The sequence below is a fragment of the Oncorhynchus tshawytscha genome, linkage group LG19 (genome assembly GCF_018296145.1).
Source record: "Oncorhynchus tshawytscha isolate Ot180627B linkage group LG19, Otsh_v2.0, whole genome shotgun sequence".
Lineage (NCBI taxonomy): Eukaryota > Metazoa > Chordata > Actinopteri > Salmoniformes > Salmonidae > Oncorhynchus > Oncorhynchus tshawytscha.
The window spans coordinates 26,277,094-26,299,479 of NC_056447.1; the positions used below are offsets into that span (position 1 = coordinate 26,277,094).

The following is a 22,386-nucleotide window of genomic DNA, read 5'->3' on the forward strand; positions in this document are numbered from 1 at the left end:
ATACGAGCCATAGAACCATCTCCACCACAATAAAAGCTGTCTTTGTCAAGGACAGGTCTCTGGCTCACTTCTGTGCCTTGTATTCTCCCTGATTAGTATTTTCTGATACTGCAGCACAGCACTTGCCCTTCAGACGTCCCTCCAACTGTATAGAAGAACTTGCAATTGGCCAGAGATACATGTCCAATTAGCCTGGCAGAAAAGACAGAGAAAAAGGCATTTGACGAGCACCAGATGTAACACAAAGAAACTCATCGGTAACATACTCTGTAAAGTACATCAGATAAACTTGATGAAATATAGATTGGAGTAAAAATGTATTCATAAATACACTGCAATTCCTCAGGCCAGGAGTATGAATCGTCATCTGTTTACACGTAAAGTAATAGGCTCTGCCTTTCTTTGAAGTTTCTAGAGACCCTGTGTCTATCGTGAAACTACACCCATTTAAATGATAACACAAACATGTTTTTAGCTGAGGAATGTGATTCTGTGCTCATCCCTGCATGTGGCCAGTAGTCACACCATGATGGGGTCAACAAGAAAAGACAAGGCCAGATCAGATGTGGTGCTGGCATGTTAGCGAAGGTCAACAGGCAGGGGTTGTATTTTAAAACAACAAGGACCACCTGGAGCAAATGTTTTTTTTATTCTGCTCCCAGCTGAAGATTAGAGCCATTCTCCCACCAATATTCTGGCAGCTCTGTGAAATGTTTCCTTTGTAACGTTAGTAGATCAACGTAGATCAAGGTCTTTATCAGTGTCATTAGTCAAACCTCTGTGTCCTGGAGAATATAATACCTTTAACCCCATTTGTCACCTCAGAGAGATCAATGTGCAAAAAAGCCAAAGAAGGAGAGAGGAGATGGTGACATGACCACAAAGAAACACAGTAGTTACATAATCGCCGAGGACAACGTGGCATATGCCATAAACTGATGAACGCAACAAGATGAAAGATGTGTCATTGGATGTGAATGTACAACTGCTTTTGTAGAAGGAAGGCAAGGTTTCGAGGAATTACATAACATGTGACTGTCAGCCCATTCTGAGTCATCTTATCCAGTCATCCAATGGAACTCTAATTGTTCATACACTTATCATTGATCCAGCACTTTGTCTACTTATTAACATACATCATTGACCATGATGGTGCTGGCCACACACAACGCAGAACAACAGTTATGATAGGAACTACAGTATTTCTTATGTTATCTCTCCTTCTTTGTCTTTTTTTGACAGAGATTAAACAATGTGATTGGCGCAAATCTATGGTACAATGTCACAGTGAATCATATTTCCCCCTCAGTTATACAGACTGATTTGCAAGAATACACGTTTTATTTCTTTATCTTTATTGTAGTACTTGTGAAAAGCAGTAGAAGGTACAGTAAATGTATATAATGAACTTGCCATAGTGGTACATTTTCAAATGACTTGACCCTTGCTATTTACAAGGGAAGAATTTATACGGTACATATTTTCTTATTTTAGTGTATTTCTGCATAGCTATCTTTATAGGTAAGCCAGGCTAAACGTTTGCACTCACAAAATAGAGTAGTTGGGATCCTTTAACAGCATATACAAATTGGACATTCAGTTCAGTTATCCATAAGATTACAATATTCATAATCAACAATATTCAGTGTAATGTAGAGGAGCCCCTTCTTCCCTCATGTTTTGATAATCAATCACATGTTATTTGATCTCTGTATTGAATGGCAAAACATGAAATACAGCAAGGATATACTCAGAAAACTGTATGTGACACTGTCAATTACAATTCCATTTGAATACATTTGGATCAATTCTTATTTTATTATCTCAAACTAATAATATAGCATGAAAGAGAGGTGTAATGTACATACAAATATACACAACATATACCTGAAAATGGAATGTAGTTGATCACACAATAATGAGATAGCAGGTGTTGAGAAAACAGGAGTGAGATGTGTTTCAACAAGGAAAGAGACAACTTTCTTATTAAGAAAAATACATATTCCATTTAAGGAAAACAATTAAAACGTTATCCTTAAAAATGCAACTGGTCAGGAAAGTGCCACTCATCTCGCTCCCAGGCTAATAGCGTATGAGCATTGGGAAGAAGTGTCTGGTGAATGAGATTGAAGTGCCACTGACATTGTAGCCTACGCAACAATGTAATTTCAAAGTGAAGGCTCATATTTGTTTCAATATTATATTAACCAGAGTAAATAAACATGTTTACATAAAACAAATAGAATGATGAAATACAGAATATAAATTCATATTAAAACAGCACTAATTATCACAGTTTGGTTATGAATTTTTCACAAAAAAAAGTTAAGTAAATATTTCCAGTCCCCAAACACATTCTAAATATATCATTATACATATTAAAGACCTCTACATGAGTATTTTTTTACAACTTATTTACAGTTCTTCTCACAACTTCATCTGCAACTGTTTACTCCAGCTGAATAGCACAGTAAGCATCTCTATTGTTTGTCTGTTTGAGTTAAAGCTGAGAGCGTTCCTGTTTGCCATTTCCTTACTTATCCAATGTACTATCTGTGATATATTCAATCAATCAATCAAATGTATTCATAACGCCCTTCTTACATTAGCTAATGTCACCAGGTGCTGTACAGAAACCCAGCCTAAAACCCCAAACAGCCTGCAATGCAGGTGTAGAAGGACCTGCATTTTCATAATGAATATATCTGTTTGAATACCAATACCATTTCAATGACCTATTCAGAGCTGATACTCTTACTCTACACAATCCCCAGCTATTGTAAGTACAGAGTAGGGTAGTGAGGTCACCATTACTACACTCTTAGAACAAAAGGTGCTATCTAGAACCTTAAAAGGGGTTTTCAGCTGTCCGCATAGGATAACACTTTGAAGAACCCTTTTTTCGAAGAGTACACTGTGTTTCAGGTCACATTTATCAGATTATATTTACAGTACTGCAGGTGGGGAATGCTGTTAGCCAGAGACACACCTATCTAATAGGTGGCTCCAAATATTTCCATATGCAAGTCATCTTAGAGGAATTATTTTTGATAAAGAATTAAGGAAAACTGTATGTATAGCATGGATGCATGTATAGCATGGATGCAATCAATTGAAACTGGGAGTTTAGTTATTTGATGTATGTTTTGAACCTTGCTCTTATGTCACAGAAAATGTACTATTGCCGTTGGGTCACAGATAAGAGATTACTGGGTTTTCAATAAGCAAGGATTTTTAAGGCTCATTGAGACTTCTGTTCTTTTGAGCTACGCCAGAACATTTCCAAACAGGAATGGACTTCCTGCGGATGTAACTTACACCTCCGTTCAGAATGAAGATTTTTTATCCCTGTCTTAATCTTCCTGATGTTCTTTGAAGAAAAGACAGGCCAAGAACAATCTTGACCCTGTGAGCGTGTGTTATAAAGGAGCGTAGTATTGTGCAAACACTGAGCAGCGATGCATGGGGCACCAAACCAGATATTCATGGTTTCACTTTGGTCCATGCGATACCAACTATAGCGAGCGTTTCATTCCCAAAGCACAAGTTCGCCATTAAAGCATGGTCCTGCACCCTGATTGCCTGTCTGCATTATTTTCAATTAAGCGCTGTTAACCCATTCATCCTCCACCTCCTTGTTACAGTATGTGGTCCCTCGCTTAGACCCCCAAGCTCCGTTTCTGCTCAAAGTATGCATCAAACCTGGCCATGGCATACTCCTGTGGACAGACAAAGGAAAGAACAATATTGGAACATTTGCACAGAATGGATTTCAGACAATGGATAAAGAGAGAGAGAGAAAAGGAATCAAAATGAAAATCCGCCTCGCACAGTATGTGTGTCAGTTATATATATTTCAGCAAAGAAAGGAACTATAACAGAGATAATCTTTACCAGGTTGACCATGGAAAATATTTGTGTATAGTTCAGAGTAGTCTATGACACCAAACATAGCAAGGAACACACTGACAGTGCTTTCTGATTGTCTGGGTATAAATTGTATGCTTCCATGTCCTGTCTTATGCAACATGCACTTCTCATTTATTTTGTTTGAGGGTGAATGGCTGTGTTTTTTATATCACACATATAAATGTGTAAAACAAAGGCATGGCAACCAGATAATGGACACTCACCATGTACCCAAACTCAATGGTGGAGATTCTCGCCTGGATCATCGACCACAGACCCCAGAAGAAGTGCGAAGCCAGAGCAAACCTGTGTAATTACCAACAGACAAATGTTTCAATAAAACTGTGGACGAGCACAATGGCAGTATGGTCCATTAAACATACATATGGGTGAACTGATAAAACCTTTGGTCCATAGCAACTGCCACATGGAAATGTGCTATTTCATCACTACTGGACTGATTGCAGAGTTTTATTTCCCAGGGAGCATTTTACAGTAACCAAGAGGCCCAGTCTGATGGGTTCATTATTATTATGATTTACTGCTGCTCTCTCAACAGGAGGCCATTCTAAGTACTAAACCACAGGTATCCTTAGAGTTGTAAAAAAAAAAACCAGTAAGTCAACTTGTCCTCATGTGTCATGATGACTCATATGGTGTGTCAGAGACACGTGAGCAATTTCACCCCTCATTCACATTCCAGCAAAAAGCCTGGGCCACTTCAACGTGGTGCTCACCTGTTGGCTTCCACAAACAGCTCCTCTTTGAGTTTCATCTGGTCTTCAGCGCTGTGATTCTCAAATCCCTGCTCAGTCTCTGACAGGTAGCTTCCAATGAAATGTAGCTGAAAAGAGGAACATCACAATGTTATTGGCTGTCTTTTGCCTAGAGAGCCACTCATTCAGATTCAGAGGACAAAAAGTCTTCATATTGTCATCCTTACTCACCTGTTGGGCTTTAGTGGGATAATTATTTGAGTTGACATGGAAAAATGGGAACTTGTCATTTGTATAGTCATACATCCATTCACAGAAGTGGTTTCCTATGTCAAATCCCCTGAAAACACAAAATATGGATAGAAAAAACATTAATAATAATATCACATTTGCCAGGTCAGCAGTCCTGTCAGTTACACCTGATATTTGATAAGCGTACTTTCAATGTTGCAGAACTGAACATTCTTGCAATGTACATTGCATTGCCACATGGATTGATGATTATGATTGTTTGGGCTCTTTTCCTTGTATGCCCAAATGAACACTAGGGCTGCAGTAAAATGTTACCATAGCAAAGGAAGAGAAATATGAGATGATTTCTCACAAAGGGAACGAAAATGGGTAGTTATTTGTGAAGGGAATCACAGCTGCTGCTGTGGAAACCAGACAAGAGGAACAACTTGGAGGATAAACTCTTTCCCAACATTTCTCTACCCCTGGCTGCGGCATTATGGGTTGGTGCTGAAAACCTGTACAGTTCAAACCCTTTCAAGCGAGCCACACCTGCTGCTAAGGAAACCAACTGGGAAGAAAACAGTGGGAAAACAAACAAGATGTGAGTTTGACATGGGCCTCCTAGGACTGTTCTCATTGTGTATAGAAGTCCATGTGACATAACCATTTTTTTTTGGTATGAACACAGCTTGTGACGGCCCTGAATTTTTCTGAACTGTCTCAGTGCTTCTTCTTCCAATAGGACGCTTCCCCTTCAATTCCCAATTAAATAGTGCTTCTCCTTCCAATAGGGCGCTTCCCCTTCAATTCCCAATTAAATAGTGCTTCTCCTTCCAATAGGGCGCTTTCCCTTTAATTCCCAATTAAATAGTGCTTCTCCTTCCAATAGGGCGCTTTCCCTTTAATTCCCAATTAAATAGTTCTTCTCCTTCCAATAGGGCGCTTTCCCTTTAATTCCCAATTAAATAGCCAGCATCAGCTGAGAAAAAGTGGGGTTGTGATGGAGACGACGTGAATGAGGACGTGGTCAAAACTCAGTTCCGAAGCTGCGCTATTCCGTGTGTTTTGTAGCCTAATAGAGTTTTACCCAGGATCGGATCCACTCTTTGCGTCCGTGGACTACACCGCTCAGCGGATTGGATTGGATTGGATTGTCTGACTGACCGACTACAACCTTTTTGTACACGGTATTTCATTTGTTTTGATGTATACTGTGATTTATGTAGTTCGTTGTAGTTGAGGACTTAGTAAGAGTTGCTACGCTTTAAAGATCTGTGGTAAAATAATTGTTATATTGATTGTATGGTTAATACTGGGTTTACGCTACACTTGAATGAACTGACAAACATTACGTGACAAAGGTCACTTGACTTCCCTGAACTCCTTTACCGGGCTGGACTCTTTTTAGGCCCGAGGTACAGGACATTTCTGGAGGAACCAGAACTCATTGTGTTATTTTAAAAAAATCTCTGAAACTGGAAACGCACCTCCCTCACTAGCTTTAAGCACCAACTGTCAGAGCAGATTACTGCACTTGTACATAGCCCACCTATAATTTAGCCCAAACAACTACCTCTTTCCCTACTGTATTTTATTTATTTTGCTCCTTTGCACCCCATTATTTTTATCTCTACTTTGCACATTCTTCCACTGCAAATCTACCATTCCAGTGTTTTACTTGCTATATTGTATTTACTTTGCCACCATGGCCTTTTTTCTCACCTCATTTGCTCACATCATATATAGACTTGTTTTGTACTGTATTATTGACTGTATGTTTTACTCCATGTGTCGAACTGCTTTGCTTTATCTTGGCCAGTTTGCAATTGTAAATGAGAACTTGTTCTCAACTTGCCTACCTGGTTAAATAAAGGTGAAATATTATTATGGGTGTAATCATTTATGTTGGTAATACAACCCATGCAAAATACAGTTGTTTTTGAAGTTCTTTCCAATGTTTTAAGGGTTTATGGAAAGTTTATTTCCATCCTGACTTTTACATAAGTCCGTTGTATTGGTGTCGACTTGACGGACCAGATGGGACTCATTCCCTTCCAAACCAAAAGGAGAAACCAATGTTTCCTCTGGTAGGCACAACCTACCTGGCACCCCTATAAATAATAACCTCAAGTCAAAACTGTTACAAGCTTCCTAATGGTGCCCTATTCTACCCTACCATAGAGAACATTGGTTTCTCCTTTTGGTTTGGGAGGGAATGAGTCCCATCTGGTCCGTCAAGGCTACACCAATACAAAGGACTTATGTAAAAGTCAGTTCCATCCTATCAAAGCTTGGAGAAGGTGAAACGTGATCCGTCTTGAGAGTGACGAGCACATGTGGTGACGTACAATGACTACGAGGGAGCCTGAGGGTCAGGACAGCGGGGGTGGGCTGTTTTGACGGAACTAACTTGGCTGTGAGCCAAGGCCAATAACAGTGAAGGTCCTTTCTGAGAAATAGGGAACTCAAGCATTCCATGTTTTACAAAAAAGGCTGTGGCACAGGAAAACATACAGTAAGAGATTGTGTGGAAGTTCTGGATGGCTTAGTTAGATTCTGAAATAAAACTCAGTAACTCAGATGAAGACAGCTTGCTGCTGAAATAGTGGAGATTTTAAATGAATCTGTGGCTACATTCTTGTCTTTAAACCATGACAAATACCAGAGTAAATTCCTTCCATCAATAGCTGTGTTGCAGCAGACATTACATTAGAGTTCCTATGAATATTTCATGAGGCCGTAGCTGTGAAGGAATATGGTTGGAGAACAGTCAGGGGAGCTTTGGGAATCCACTGTTAGATTCTGTGCATAAAGCTAGCTGGATGATTAGATTGAACAGGTTGTCTGGCTCTGCTCCACCAGCCCAGTTTGCTTGATTCCAGCGATTCAGACACACTCAGAAGGGTGAAAGAATGTCACAATGGATCGGCCATGGGGGGTATGATTTATCATCTGCCGAGACAGTGTCACCTTGGATAGACACAGCCTTCCCACATCGTACAGTGTGGTCAATGTTTACTGGCTCTTAGACACCCAAAATGTTGTACATCCACTGCAATTTGTGACCGAAGTAGTTGAATCGGTTGTAAAGGAGATGATTACAGTATACACTGACTAGTGCCCTGAGCATGAACACACCTGTAGTTGTAGCTGCTGTATTCAAAGTCAATCAGCATGAGCTTCTGTCTGTCAGTGCCTTCACAACCACTGAGGAGAAGGATATTTCCTAAAGGATGAGCGAATAATTATTACACCACACACACACACAGTAAAACACATTAGCAAGGGATTTCAAAGATTTTCTTCACTAGCTTTATACAAACTGCAATACTATGCCTAACAGTGGCCTAGCAGAGTTTCATGGGGTCTCCGTAAGGTTGGAGAAAGGGCAAACCCCCTCAAAAACACAGAGCAAAATGTGCAGTTTTATAGCTGTCATGCTATTCTACACATTTTGCCATGAGGCTGAGAGAAAATTCAGCAGCTTTAAAGCTAATTTCCTGTCATAGGGTTGGCCCCCCTGTGGGTGTGTGTGCTATGCCAGTGTACACACTTCTGTGTACACACTTCCCATCCGAAACAGATCAGAACAGTTAGTGCATATATTATGACAACATTTTGTTGGTTTTGGTCTTTGGCCAGGTTTTTTTTAGGCTGTTTGTCCACACAACATTTTATCTTGAGGCAAGCTGAAAATCTACACCCCTTCGTCAGTCATTGGTCAACAGTAGGGATTCTTCAATGAGGTGTTTGTTGCCATTCAACGATAGACAACTTGTTTTCATATACATTTTTTTCACCTGAGAAATACTTCACCAAACATCTTATTTAGATGTAAAATTCTGTGACTAAGATCTCCTCTGCAAAAATGTACAAATGTATGACAGATTTCTTGAGTTATCTTAGATTCCTTCTGACTATTTTCAGGAAGTGTATACTGGCTACAGAGTCTCAATATGGACAAACAGTACTATTGTCGCTTTTTCCTTGTTTTTCAAGCGACAGTCTTTTAAGGGAGTATGCAAGCACACTCGTTCGGTTCGCCTAGCCGGGTTCGGCAAGGTGCCAGCCAAACCGAAGCATGCAGAATCCTTCAGACCCCTTACCTTCTTGACAGTCATTGTGGCAGAAAACCACAGGGGAATGACTGGAGTCCAGCAAAGACCTACAGAGACAAACAAGCCATATTTAAGCAGGTAAAAAGCAGGAGATATAAGTCCACTAATTCACTTGTTTACCCCCAAAAACAGGATGCAAAATGCCAGAACATATTTCAACCATATTTTAATATAATTATTGGTTTATTGTTGTTGACTGGATTCTACACCAATTTAGTGGAAAACACCATATGACCAGTACATAACTGAATTACTGCATATACATGTAATCATGTCCGTTCATGTGTGCAAAGTCTAAATACTGTTGTGTACGTTATGCAGGGACCAGGGTGAATGTGATGGGGGCCTTACTTGAGATTCTCCATCTCCTGGGGCAGGTTACAGCTCATCAGACGGGCAAACTTGAGCATGTGGGACTCCCTGGTGAAGGTGAGTCTCATCACCTGGTTCAGGTACCTGTGGATGGGGGAAAACATCAGGACAGTCAGGGTACTGTATGTATGGGAACACTGGGATACAAGCCGTTGTCGAGTTTATAGATAAGACGGATATCACTATTTTATCACAGCGATGCACAGCACTCGTACAAATCACACATTATTTTTGCTGACAAGCAACCTTTCCCTTGTGATTTACCTGAAACTATCCTCAGACCACGACAAAGGTCACTCTGATAAGCGAATCCCTTTAACAACTTAAATGCCTTAAGTGTAAGCAAAGAAGACATTCATAAAACACATCAGAGGGGGCAATTTTTTTGACCAAGACTGTTATTGATGTGTAGTTTTACTCTACAAATGCCATAGGAAAACATAATTTGTCTCTCTGTTATCCTCAAACCAGGTGACTAGAGAATCAACCAACAAAAGCAAACTAGCTAACCATTTTGTAAGAGGAGATATGTGTGACAGCTAATGTTTGTTTGGAGTGTTCAGTGAGGTCAAGTTAGGCAACGAGGGTTTACAGTTTCTAATAAGATACCAACTCACTTGTCAATAGTTCCAAACAGCCATTTGGGCTCCTTGTTGAAAGGCATCCTCATACCATGGAACTTGGCCATCTTCTCAGCTATTTCAGCAGATATGCTAGGCATGCTCAGCTCATCCGTGTCAAGTTTACGACTCTATTAACACAAAGAGTTCAAGGTAGTAAGGTCTACAAGTCTTAGCTGAATACAGGTTGTCTTCATTCCCCTCACGCTGACAGCTTTATGTGCAACAATAAGCAGAAACACCATTACACACAAAACACAAAATGATTAATAATATACAGGCCATTTCATTAACCCTGTGTGGATCTTCATGCACCATTGACCTCAGTGAGAAGAGGAAGAAGGTAGGTCACAGGCTAGACATTACCAGTCAAAAGTTTGGACACACCTACTCATTCAAGGGTTTTTCTTTATTTTTTACTATTTTCTAATTTATAGAATAATAGTGAAGACATGAACACTATGAAATAACACAGATGGAATCATGTAGTAACCAAAAAAGTGTTAAACAAATCAACACAAATCAAAACTTCTTCCCAAGTAGCCAGCCTTTGATGACAGCTTTGCACACTCTTGGCATTATCTCAACCAGCTTCACCTGGAATGCTTTTCCAAGAGTCTTGAAGGAGTTCCCACATATGCAGAGCACTTGTTGGCTGCTTTCCCTTCACTCTGCGGTCCAACTCATCCCAAACCATCTCAATTGGGTTGATGTCGGGGGATTGTGGAGGCCAGGTCATCTGATGCAGCACTCCATCAGTCTCCTTGGTCAAATAGTCCTTACACAGCCTGAAGGTGTGTTTTGGGTCATTGTCCTGTTGAAAATCCAATTATAGTCCCACTAAGCGCAAACCAGATGGGATGGCGCATGGCTACAGAATATGGTGGTAGCCATGCTGGTAAAGTGTGCCTTGAATTCTAAATAAATCACAGACAGTGTCACCAGCAAAGCACCATCACACCTCTTCCTCCATGCTTCACAGTAGGAACCACACATGCGGAGATCATCCGTTCACATACTCTGTGTCTCACAAAGACACAGCGGCTGGAAACAAAAATCTCAAATTTGGACTCATCAGACCAAGGGACAGATTTCCACCGGTCTAATGTCCGTTGCTTGTGTTTATTGGCCCAAGCAAGTCTCTTCTTATTGGTGTCCTTTAGTAGTGGTTTCTTTGCAGCAATTTGACAATAAATGCCTGATTCACGCATTCTCCTATGAACAGTTGATGTTGAGATGTGTCTGTTACTTGAACTCTGAAGTATTTATTTGGGCTGCAATATCTGAGGCTGGTAACGCAAATTAACTTACCCTCCACAGCAGAGATAACTCTGGGTCTTCCTTTCCTGTGGCGGTCCTCATGTGAGGCAGTTTCATCATAGCGCTTGATGGTTTTTGTGACTGCACTTGAAGAAACTTTCAAAGATCTTGAATTTTGTTTAACACTTTTTTTTGGGTTACTACATGATTCCATATGTTTTATTTCATAGTTTTGATGTCTTCACTATTATTCTACACTGTAGAAAATAGTAAAAATAAATAAAAACCCTGGAATGAGTAGGTGTGTCCAAACTTTTGACTAGTACTGTATATCCTCATAATTTTCTAAACGTAGCTTGGCCTTTTGGTATATTCACTAACACTGTTATGGCAGAAGCACACTTTGAGAACAGCGATAATGATGACTACACTGTCATTGTAATGATGCATCTATTAAGATACCTAAATATGAGCTCTTGCATAGCATGACATGCGTGAGCTATAGATATGCTATGGATTTATTTAACTATCCTTTAATAATGTGGTTGGGACCTGTTATAACACATTCATGAAATGCCTATAGATGTGTAATAAATGTTATGGATAGTCAAAGTAAATCATTACCCACTTGAGTAAATGAGGGATACAAAGTATGTAGAAAGCAGGTGCTTCTACACAGGTGTGGTCACTGAGTTAATTAAACAATTAAAATCCCATCATGCTTAGGGTCATGTATAAAATGCCCAGTTGCCCATTATTTTCTCTACCATGGCTAGAAGAAGAAATCTCAGTGACTCTCAAAGGAGCATAGGGGATTGACAGGGTGTGTGTGTGTGCGCGGGCAGGTTTGTGTTTATTTTATTTAGGCAGTTACCTGTACATCATACAAGCAAAACCCGTGATTCAGATAGAACATGACTATTCTGATGGTCTATACCGATTTAAATTCAAACTGTCTAGCCTAGGCGTGGGTTGAATTTAGCAAGAGAACTCTCGCTATGGGAGAATGCCTGGGCAACGTGGGCGTGTATTAAATTGACCAATAATACTCTCGCTAGCACAAAATGTTAAATTACAGAACTTCAAGCTATTTTTGCCACTTTAAGTAGGGAATAGATTTAGCATGGTTCATGTATTCCCGTTTCTATCAATTAAACACACATCATTGAACAAAACACACATAGACACATGCAAAGATCCAGACACCCTATACGCACGCATGCACACAAGCAAGCATGCAATCACATAGTCATTAATGATTTTTTCAATGATTATCACTCCACATAGAGTAACTTACTGGGACAAACTGCTCCAGTCTGCCCTGAGGGAAGATGCCAAAGAGTTTGGGCCCAAGCTCCCGCTCAGCCAGAATGGCAAACATCACACTCTCCAGCACCATGGCCTCAGCACCCTGCAGACACAGAGAAGAGGAATTAGCATGCACACAAACAGATAGCTGAATGAGAGAAGGTTGTGGTTGTTGACTTCTCCTATTAATCCTTGTGATTGTCAGTCACTGCTGCCTTGCACAATCAACCCCGTCCTTAGAAATTATGAGGTTAAATGACTGTCATTGGTTAATGCTTTCATGGCAACCGGACGTGAGGACAATTAATAGGATGAGCTGGATGACTGCAGCCAAACTGTGGTCCATTGTTAGCTGAAACTGTCCGCAACTACCACCGTCAGTTGGACAGAAACTCATTCAATTCCATAGGATTAAATGAAGAACAGCTTAGACAGAGGAAGCTGATGATGAGCACATGACCTTGCGGCTGTCTGGAAGAAATGGGAGTATTTTTTTTCCAGGGATCTAGCATTCACAATTGATAAATCAACTATACACAGATCCAGATCTTTGAGGCATGTTAACGGTAAAATGTAAAATGGCTACCTCAATTAAACAAATTACATTCCCAACTCTGTCAGTGAATTGGCAGGTATTTTTATCCGTCATGGTGGTAGGTTTAAAAGCAGATTTGGACCAGATGGGAGAATTGAGTTGCGTTCCACATGATGAGAATGATAAAACAAGGGGCCAATTGTACTGAGAGAGGCAGAGCCTGCCAACAGTATCAATCGGTAATTGTGGCTGCTTAACCGAAGAAGACACCTGGGCTTTTCTACTGGGGAGGAAAAATGTTGTCAGGAGCAATTATCTGAGGCCAGAGCTCTGATATAGCTAGCATTCAAAAGATAGGCCCACAAAGAAATATTTTAACTTACAAATACATCTATGTTAGCACTTCTAAATACAGGGTCCTTGTTACTGTGTAGTTATTAATGAAAGTACATTGAAAAATATTACTAATAACTATTTCCAATGTTACACTGTACAGTAGTAACTCTAATAATAACCCATAGCACTGGGTGCAATCCAAATGGTGCCCTTATCTAGGTCTAGTGTAACCTGCTATGAGCTGGCAGTGACCTGTGGACTCTGACAGTTGGCCAAGGAATGTGCTAAGTGGTGCACTTCAAAGTGGCTTGGCGCTTCCTGTCGGAAACCAGATAGGAGGAAAACAGATCATAGTAGTGCATTGCTTATGACCTGTTGTATGCACTGTGGACCGACCTCATATGACTATAGACATGGGAAAAACATTATTAGTCAATAATCAATGACAACATGGGGGTATTCTATAGTCCTCATCTAAGATATCTTTCCCTCTAGTCAAAAGAGAGATATTGTGATCATCTTTAGGGACAGTATATCCACTGTGTGGATGTCTTGCCTTAAAAGGGGTGAGACCCATCAACCACAGACAATATACGTATATGAAACCATAATGACCCTTGGTTTGTCAGACCTAAATAAATAAAAAACTAAGCCAAAAAACTAAGCCAAACTCTGCAAAGTATTCATATACATTGACACATTTACAGATGGGCTCTGTAGTGCTGATAAATGACAAATGCAAATCTGCTCAACGTATTATCTCTGTTATCATGATCATCCTGACACACATCGTGGCCTTGCAGCCTGTATGTAGGTCTATGTGTTCAGTGCATTTCTATGTCCAGAAAGTCCCTCTATAAGTGGGTCAGCAGCCAGCCTCAGTTTTCCAATTACTTTTATTTCACTTTCTATGACCTATTTCTATGACCTACTGGTCAACAGCAACCTAACAGGTTGTCAAATTAAACTGGCTAAGTAGCCTACTTTTCAGGTTAATAATCAGCAATGCTATCTACTGGTCTGTTGACATTGTTGTGAAATTGTTCATCATTCCATTCTGCCAACCTTCCTCATTATTGAAAAAAAGAAAAAGTGCATTTTTTGAATGGCTATCACTTCCTTTGTTGCAACTCAATATATGATTTGTAAATTGAAAAACTTGATTACATTTATTCTGTGAAACAGGAAGGGAAACAATGAAGTGTCCCTTTTAGCAGGATGCCATAGTCCACTGTGGCCTGTCCTAATGTTAACACTACTATCCTGAGAAATGGAAGGAAATCACGCTTCCTCAAAAACACTACTGAGGTCCATGTTTCATAATGTTGACAAAATAATGTATTTGGAAAATCATGTCACTTTTCTAGCCTTAGATTTGTTTCCCTGTAGCTCTGACCTGGATATCTGTGCATGTGGATAACAAGACAGATAGCAATAATGAACTCAATCAGTAGTAACCATAGCCATGGGTAATGAGTACCTCTATTGACTGAAAATAAGATTGATCATATTCCACCACCTTAAAAAAAATCATTGTTGACAAATGTGTGAATGAACTCCTTAGTTTCACAACGCTCTCACCTTCTGTAATATAAATGAAGCATGAATAGTTTCAATGCTAATTTGAAAGTTCTGCTAAAAACACATTAACAGTAGGTTCAATGTCACAGTACCATCCCCTGAATATCACTTCCCCTCCCTCTACCCCCTGTGTACCATGGCTATGGTCACATGACCATGGCACAGCAGCTGTGGGGATTTTCCAGTTGAAGCTCCAGTTATGAGCAATGTTCCCTCATTACTGTGCTCAAGCAGAATAAATATCAGACCACCTAGAGAAGCACAAGATTGAACCTCACTCGACTTTCTAGAGTTTTCCCTGTTAGTTAACACTATCAACGTTTCCCTTTATTGTGGAAATTGTGATCGAATCAATGCAATATTCGCCACTTTCAATGTAACATACCGAAACTAAACGAACTATGCAAGACTTAGTATGCAAGACTTTGTATGCAAAACTAACTATGCAAGAGATTTTGTAGAATTCTGTTACTACCCATACTATCTACACAGACCGGTGCGGCATAACCAATCGGAGCTGCAGTAGGTCTATATGCAAATAGACCATTGCCATATATGGTCCTATGACATTTACTTTGAACTGGACTATTTACAGCATGAGCGGTCCTGAGTAGATAAGCTTGTTTTGGGATTAAAGAGAGGTGCATGTACCCACTTGTGCACATTTTGTTAATATCCTTTGGTAGTTAGTGAGTTATTAGTCCAGTTATAGATCATTTGTAGTCAGCTATAGGGGAGTGATTGCTACATTTCTAGCCATCTTTGAAAAGCAAGTCAGTTAAAGAGCTTTTTTTGTCTTAAAGGGGCAGTGTTGTATGTTCACACAGGCTTGAATAAGCTAAGTAGCCAATAGGCAGAGGGTAGCATCATTTGTCTGACTCTCTGTAATAATGGTTTGGGCCTACATTATGATCAAATAGCCACAGTAGCCTGCTTGGCCACTGTTAAAACTAACTTAAAGTGGGTACAGCCTCAGGGTTCACAGTAAACGCGCACTGGATGTTGCACAGAATTTTCACAACGTTCAAATTTGCCCTCAGCAGATCTCAAATTTGCTCAGTGCTGAAAGAATGTTGAGGGAACATTGGTTATGAGTGGTGTGTTCACTATTACTGGAATTAGTCATCATATAAAGGTGAGAGTCTATAGTGAAGTATGCCACGTTGTTCTCAAACTGTATTTTGAAAACCTAATTGCCAATCTTGTTGTCAATTTGAACTTGTTTCAAGACAATATAGGGAAAAGGCCATAAACATGCAAATGAAGGCTAAGGAGCGGTGAGGTTTACGAGGGGACAGACTGGCTAGCCAAGCTAGGATTAGCCTCTATGGGATCAAACTCTATGTGACTCTCATGCAAAAGATAGTAATTGCAGATTTACGCCATGACATCATGAATATCAATGTTTACCCTCTTTTTATCTTGCTATCATCAACTGACTAACAGAGGTCACCTCAATCCAAAGAGATGACTCAACAGTGCTATTTTTTTACACCATTTTACACCATCCAGTTGGGAGAAAGGACTGGGATTTACATTTTTCAAAGTGATCACTAAGTCCATTGGCAATTACTAAAACCTTTGATGCTAAACTATACAGACTAATTTGATCACAAACTCCAGAAAATGTATACAAAAACATAGTATCGAGGCCAGAACAATGACAGATGCTGTGGGGTCATTTTCACAATCAGATAGTAAATCTAACTAATAGTCTGGGTAAATCACCTTTGCCATTAGTTACTTACTTGAAAGAGATTTTCTTTGTTTGACTGTCTGGGCTCCCCCTTATTACAGGACATCTATCAATGAAAGAAAAAGCAAGAAACTAACCATGAGTACATGTATTTTCTCAAAAGACACATCATGCTACATAGCATTCTCACAAAGAGACAATGACAGAGTACAGTATAGTCCCCAAGTCTGACGGCCAAAGAGGCAATAGGAAAACTCTCAGTGCCTTTAACAACCTCCTTGTTGAGAAAGTAAAGTTGCAGAAACAGAAACAAGCTCTCGCTCTCTCTGAAAGGCATCTATTATCTCCTGATCAAGGCAGCTGGCACTGACTGTATGCTTTGGCATAAAATGCAGATATTGACATTGTTGTCCTATCTATGAACTAGCACTTTTAATATTTTCTCCTCTGAGGAAACTCGGTTACTCAACGAATGTCTGAGTTATTAATTAAATGAGGTATTTGATAAGACAGCAGTGTAATTGATCTGTGCATGTGCTAGCTCCAGCTGAGCGAGCCTCTCTCTGTAGTTCAGAACAACTGAATGTATACGTGCGTCTTAGAAATCGTTTTTACATATAAACTTTACATGTCCGAACTCAGAATCAAATATTCTTCCCAAAAATAACTGTCGCTGTGGAAGAAGGTTGATTTTGATTGCCAATGTTCTGGATTTATCCGAGTGCCACCAGGTTGCCTGATTTCATGTGTCCATGTAAACAGGATTATTAGGGAAATCGTTCTTTTGCAAAGCATGTAAACGGTTTAATCGAACTATGATATTAATCTGACTATCCACAATAATCACATTATTGTGTGCATGTAACCATGTAACCACTCATACGCCGGATTGGCGCACATTCAACAAATCTGATCTAACAAAGTGGATATTCGGCAAATCTGTCATGATTGATGTATAACAGGCCCACAATGTGGGAACTAAAGTCCGATTTGGATATTTGTCTGGTTTTGCTGCATAACATTTAGAAGTGGTCTCTTTGCAGGTTTAGAAGAAGTGACTGCTAAATGCTAACTCCCTTTCGTATAAGCTGGTAGCATAGCATGCATACATAATTCGGTGGTGGTAGTCAGTCATTTTTAACTGTAATGAAGTTGACATTAACATGTATTGGGGTTGAAATCCATACAAGCATTATACTATTCAACATAGTGTGAAATAGACATATAAACAATAGCCTAAATGTAGGCTAATTTTGCTGGGGGGCAATGAGGAGATTCGGGGCTCTTTCCCCCATGCGTTTCCATGGCATTTTCATTGTTTTGGTCAAGTTCAATTGATCTCTTTACCACATGTATTATCAAATTAAAAAACTCAAACTACTTGAGTTTATAATGAATGGATATTAATATTCCATTCTATTCGATTCTTACAATAGTCGTGGGTGCTTTACATCTCCTGGCTTATTGTAAATGTTTAATTAATGGGTCCTCCAGTTCCAAATCGTGTATTACTTCTTACTAGAAATGTGGCATGTCTCTTTTATTTTCTATTTCATAGTGTTACTTCAATCATTTATCACTGAACTGTTTTAGAGCAGAGCAGTTGCTTTTGTCATCCCCATCCAACTACATGAACATCCAGTTCTTTGTCAGCTTGACTGAATCTTGACCTGGATTTTCTGGTCATCTACATTTAGTCAGGAGGTTAACTTGGGGTTGCCCTAACTAGCCTACCATCATGTGACCTATGAGTAATGTAGTGTGGACCTACTGACACATCATCAGGAATGATATCATCCTGTGTCCTTTGGCTGTAGCTCATGATGCACACACTAAACTAAAATATATCACTGGTTGTTATCATTATCATCATGGGCTGGTAGAGTAGCCTAGTGGTTAGAGCGTTGGACTAGTAACCAAAAGGTTGCAAGTTCAAATCCCCGAGCTGACAAGGCACAAATCTGTCGTTCTGCCCCAGAATAGGCAGTTACTGTTCCTAGGCTGTCATTGAAAATAAGAATTTGTTCTTAACTGACTTGTCTAGTTAAATAAAGTTTTTAAAATGTTTAAATACAGCGCAACACCTTACATATTAATTGCTGTCAGGTGAGCTCCTATTGATTTACACCTGGAGTTCTCCTTTGTATCACTATGGTATTTAACAACTTACTTACAATATGAAAATAAAAGGATAGGAGAGGTAAAAAAAACTAAATATTCCCCCCATATCTTCACAAGTGCATCAATTCACAAGCTGACTTCCATAACAATGTGGGTGAACTTTGTTGAGGACAATACTGAGACTTCAGGGATCGCATACTGTACCGTGTATGGTATGGTGGAATCACCTGGAAACAAGTGTGCTCAAGGCACGCTCCTTTTGGAAGGCCTACGGCAAAAAACATACGCATGTACAGCCATGGTGGTACATCACACCACAACAACAGAAACACACACACACACACACACACACACACACACAGCTTGAGCCACCATAGACCATGCCATCATGTGGGTATTTGCCCCAAAGGACCTTTCAAAGATGTTTGAGGAAGAAGATATATCTCCTTTCCCTTCTGTCCAACCCCAAATTCCAGCAGCAAAGCAAAGACCCCTTCAGCCTGTTCAGAACCTCTCAGGGAATACATGTAAGCTATGTCTTTTCCTAAACTTTTATATTATCACATTCTATTATATTCTAAAGCATGACCAGAAAATCTGAGTAAATCAAATTGTACTTTCAAGGGTCCAAGAGTGGACCTTTTGGGTAGGCTATGCATTTAGCCTAAAGAACATTGATTACATTTTCAGATTCAGAACCAGGACGTTTTTAATTAAACTGAAGAGAAAAAAGGTAAGATGTGACTGACTCACTCAACATTGAATTGTCTGTTGTCATACACACCTGTAGAATAGCTCCATACAGACGCAAGAGGACGTTGCGGGGTTCATCACCTACACTGGTTTGGATGTCGGGTAGGGCGCAGAGGAAGAGCTTGTTGCTGAGGCCACCCCTGTCACAACGTCACAAAAAAACAAATTAAGCTCATAAAAGCCTCACATTTCCCTATCTCCAGCGTGTACACATTAGACCAATGGCTGTGGCGACCTAAATTACGGTTTTATTCTAGGATAGAAAGCCCATAAATAAGAAGTGATGCTTTGAAAACAAACACACACAATACAATCCCATATAGGCAAAGCTACCATTTTAATTTGAAATAACATTAGGTGTAACCCAGTATCAAATTCTCTGCTTATTAACCCCATCATGACCATTCATTTAAATTATAGGGCGAGAAAATGTGGCCTATATGCAGCTGCAAACGCAGCAACTGTTTATCTGTGTAGTAGGCTATATGACAAATAAATAGTGATAAATAATGGTGAATGTCCTCAAAGAACATATCTACCTTATTATGCTGATTTGAAAATCCTCTTCTGTCACCGTTTTCCACGCACCGTGGAGAAAATCTTTGCACCATAAATACGCCTTGCCCTTCGTGTCCTGGTCAGGCTCATCCGGCCGGATGATTTCCTTGCATTCATCCTCAGTGTCTGGCTGGACCTCAAGTGCGTTTTCAGTGACCAACAAACCCAAGGCCATGGAAGGGGATGATGACACCCCGTTGATAAATTTTGTCTTCATTTTGTCTTAAAATGAATACTAAATAGCGTACAGTTATGAATTAATTAGATTAAAGTAAATTTATAATTACGCAGTCTTGCGTTGAGGAAGAAAAATATACGATTTGATTTCAAGCAATGTGTCTTTAATCCCCAGCAAAACAATAACACGCGTCCGTTTTATTCAGACAGCAGAATAAACAGGTTCGTTCCGTGGCAAGGAATGAAGACTGAAGACACACACTTGCTGGTTGAGTCAGGCAATAGGCTGAAATCGAGGGGATTTACATCTACACGTCATACTACCGCACTCATTCTCTCCCCTCGTTGGTTGGCACGGGCACGTCCTTTCACGAGCAAACAAAGCCAACCCAGCACCATTTCCCATGCACAATGAACGCCTCCTTGTAGTTATTTCGCAAATGATAGATAGCAAACCATTGTCCTCTTGCTATTGCTTTTATCCGTGAAAAACAATTGTTCTGTTTGCCAGAGTGGTGGGCAGACAACTGACTTTATGCCATGCTATGAATTATGCTTTTGTTATTCAAGATCTAATTCAACAAGACTTTCTATAAAACAGTTTACACCTCAACGGGAGACTTCTGGGTATTTCATATTTTCACAATGCATTTCCTACAAATGTTGTGACTATGTAATGTTTGTGCTGATCTGTGTGCACAAAAGGGTCAATTAATATGGCAAAAGCTGAAGTCAAGTCTGTGTACCCAAGGAGTAGTGTAGACTTCAAATGCTATTTGTCCCATTACCCATTCTCAAGTATCAACTCTCACTAAAAATACTACATATTATTTGAAGACACCCCCTACAGTTTACAAATAATGTAGGGCAGCCAAATCTGTTTGGCCTTCTTGCCAGGTCATCCTTGCAAAATAGGTTTTTAACCTCAATGGGTCTTACCTGGCTAAATAAAGGTTAAATAAATAAAACATATCCTATATTTCAGGGAATTCACATGATCTTTGTGGGGGCAGCAATTAAGAATGGAAACTAAAGTTCCAGAAAGTTCCTCGATTTGACCACGTCTCCTTAAAGAGCAGCGAAGTGCATCAGGTCATGAAGACATTACATTTGGAAGAAAACTTTAATTTGAGTACTCAAACTGTAAAATAAAAACAAGATTTTGTGATTTGCATAATAAACTACATTCACCAGAAATAAGCACAAGTTTACTATTGTTTTTCTTTTCCAAAGTAGATGAATGTTAATAAAAACAAAGTTATAGAAAACACAGCCATGTTTTATCAAATTCAGCTGTAATTCTCAACATAATGCAAGCAACTCAAAAAGGTAGCTTAATCAAGACTACAGACAGTAGCCTACATATGACAGAACACAGTATTAGTGACAGGTCCAAAGTTGTACAACATACTTTAAATCAACCTAGTATAAAAATATACAGTACCAGTCAAAAGTTTGGACACACCTACTCATTCAAGGGTTTTTCTTTATTTGAACTATTTTCTACATTGTAGAATAATAGTGAAGACATCAAAACTAGGAAATAACACACATGGAACTATGTAGTAACAACAAAAAGTGTTCATTCAAAATGAGATTCTACAAAGTAGCCACCCTTTGCCTTGATGACAGCTTCGCACATGATTGGCATTCCCTCAACCAGCTTCACATAGAATGATTTTCCAAAAGTCTTGGGAGTTCCCACATATGCTGACACAGCCTGGAGGTGTGTTGGGTCATTGTCCTGTTGAAAATCAAATTATAGTCCTACTAAGCGCAAACCAGATGGGATGGCGTATCATTGCAGAATGCTGTAGTAGCCATGCTGATTAAGTGTGCCTTGAACTCTAAATAAATCACAGACAGTGTCCCCAGCAAAGAACCCCCACGCCATCACACCTCCTCCTCCATGCTTCACGGTGGGAACCACACATGCCGAGATCATCCCTTCACAAACTCTGCGTCTCACAAAGACACAGCGGTTGGAATTAAAATCTCAAATTTGGACACATCAGACCAAAGGAAAGATTTCCACCGGTTTAATGTCCATTGCTCATGTTTCTTGGTCCAAGCAAGTCCCTTCTTATTATTG

General features: G+C 39.7%; 1 protein-coding gene across 2 annotated transcripts; it reads right to left on the reverse strand.

Moving 5' to 3' along the window:
• Positions 1 to 1,366: 1,366 nt before the first annotated feature.
• chka (choline kinase alpha) lies at positions 1,367 to 22,012 on the reverse strand. 2 transcript variants are annotated; one of them, XM_024379427.2, is made up of 12 exons: positions 20,099 to 22,012; positions 19,591 to 19,699; positions 16,738 to 16,791; positions 12,527 to 12,640; positions 9,967 to 10,100; positions 9,329 to 9,433; positions 8,966 to 9,024; positions 7,998 to 8,085; positions 4,857 to 4,965; positions 4,647 to 4,753; positions 4,134 to 4,215; positions 1,367 to 3,719 (listed from the first exon to the last, which is right to left on the reverse strand). In XM_024379427.2, the coding sequence occupies exons 1-12, from the start codon at positions 20,332 to 20,334 to the stop codon at positions 3,660 to 3,662; spliced, it is 1,257 nt and encodes a 418-aa protein (XP_024235195.1). In that variant the 5' UTR covers positions 20,335 to 22,012; the 3' UTR covers positions 1,367 to 3,659. The 2 variants fall into 2 exon arrangements, with proteins under 2 accessions (XP_024235195.1, XP_024235196.1); XM_024379428.2 differs by lacking the exon at positions 16,738 to 16,791.
• Between the last annotated feature and the right edge of the window lie 374 nt (positions 22,013 to 22,386).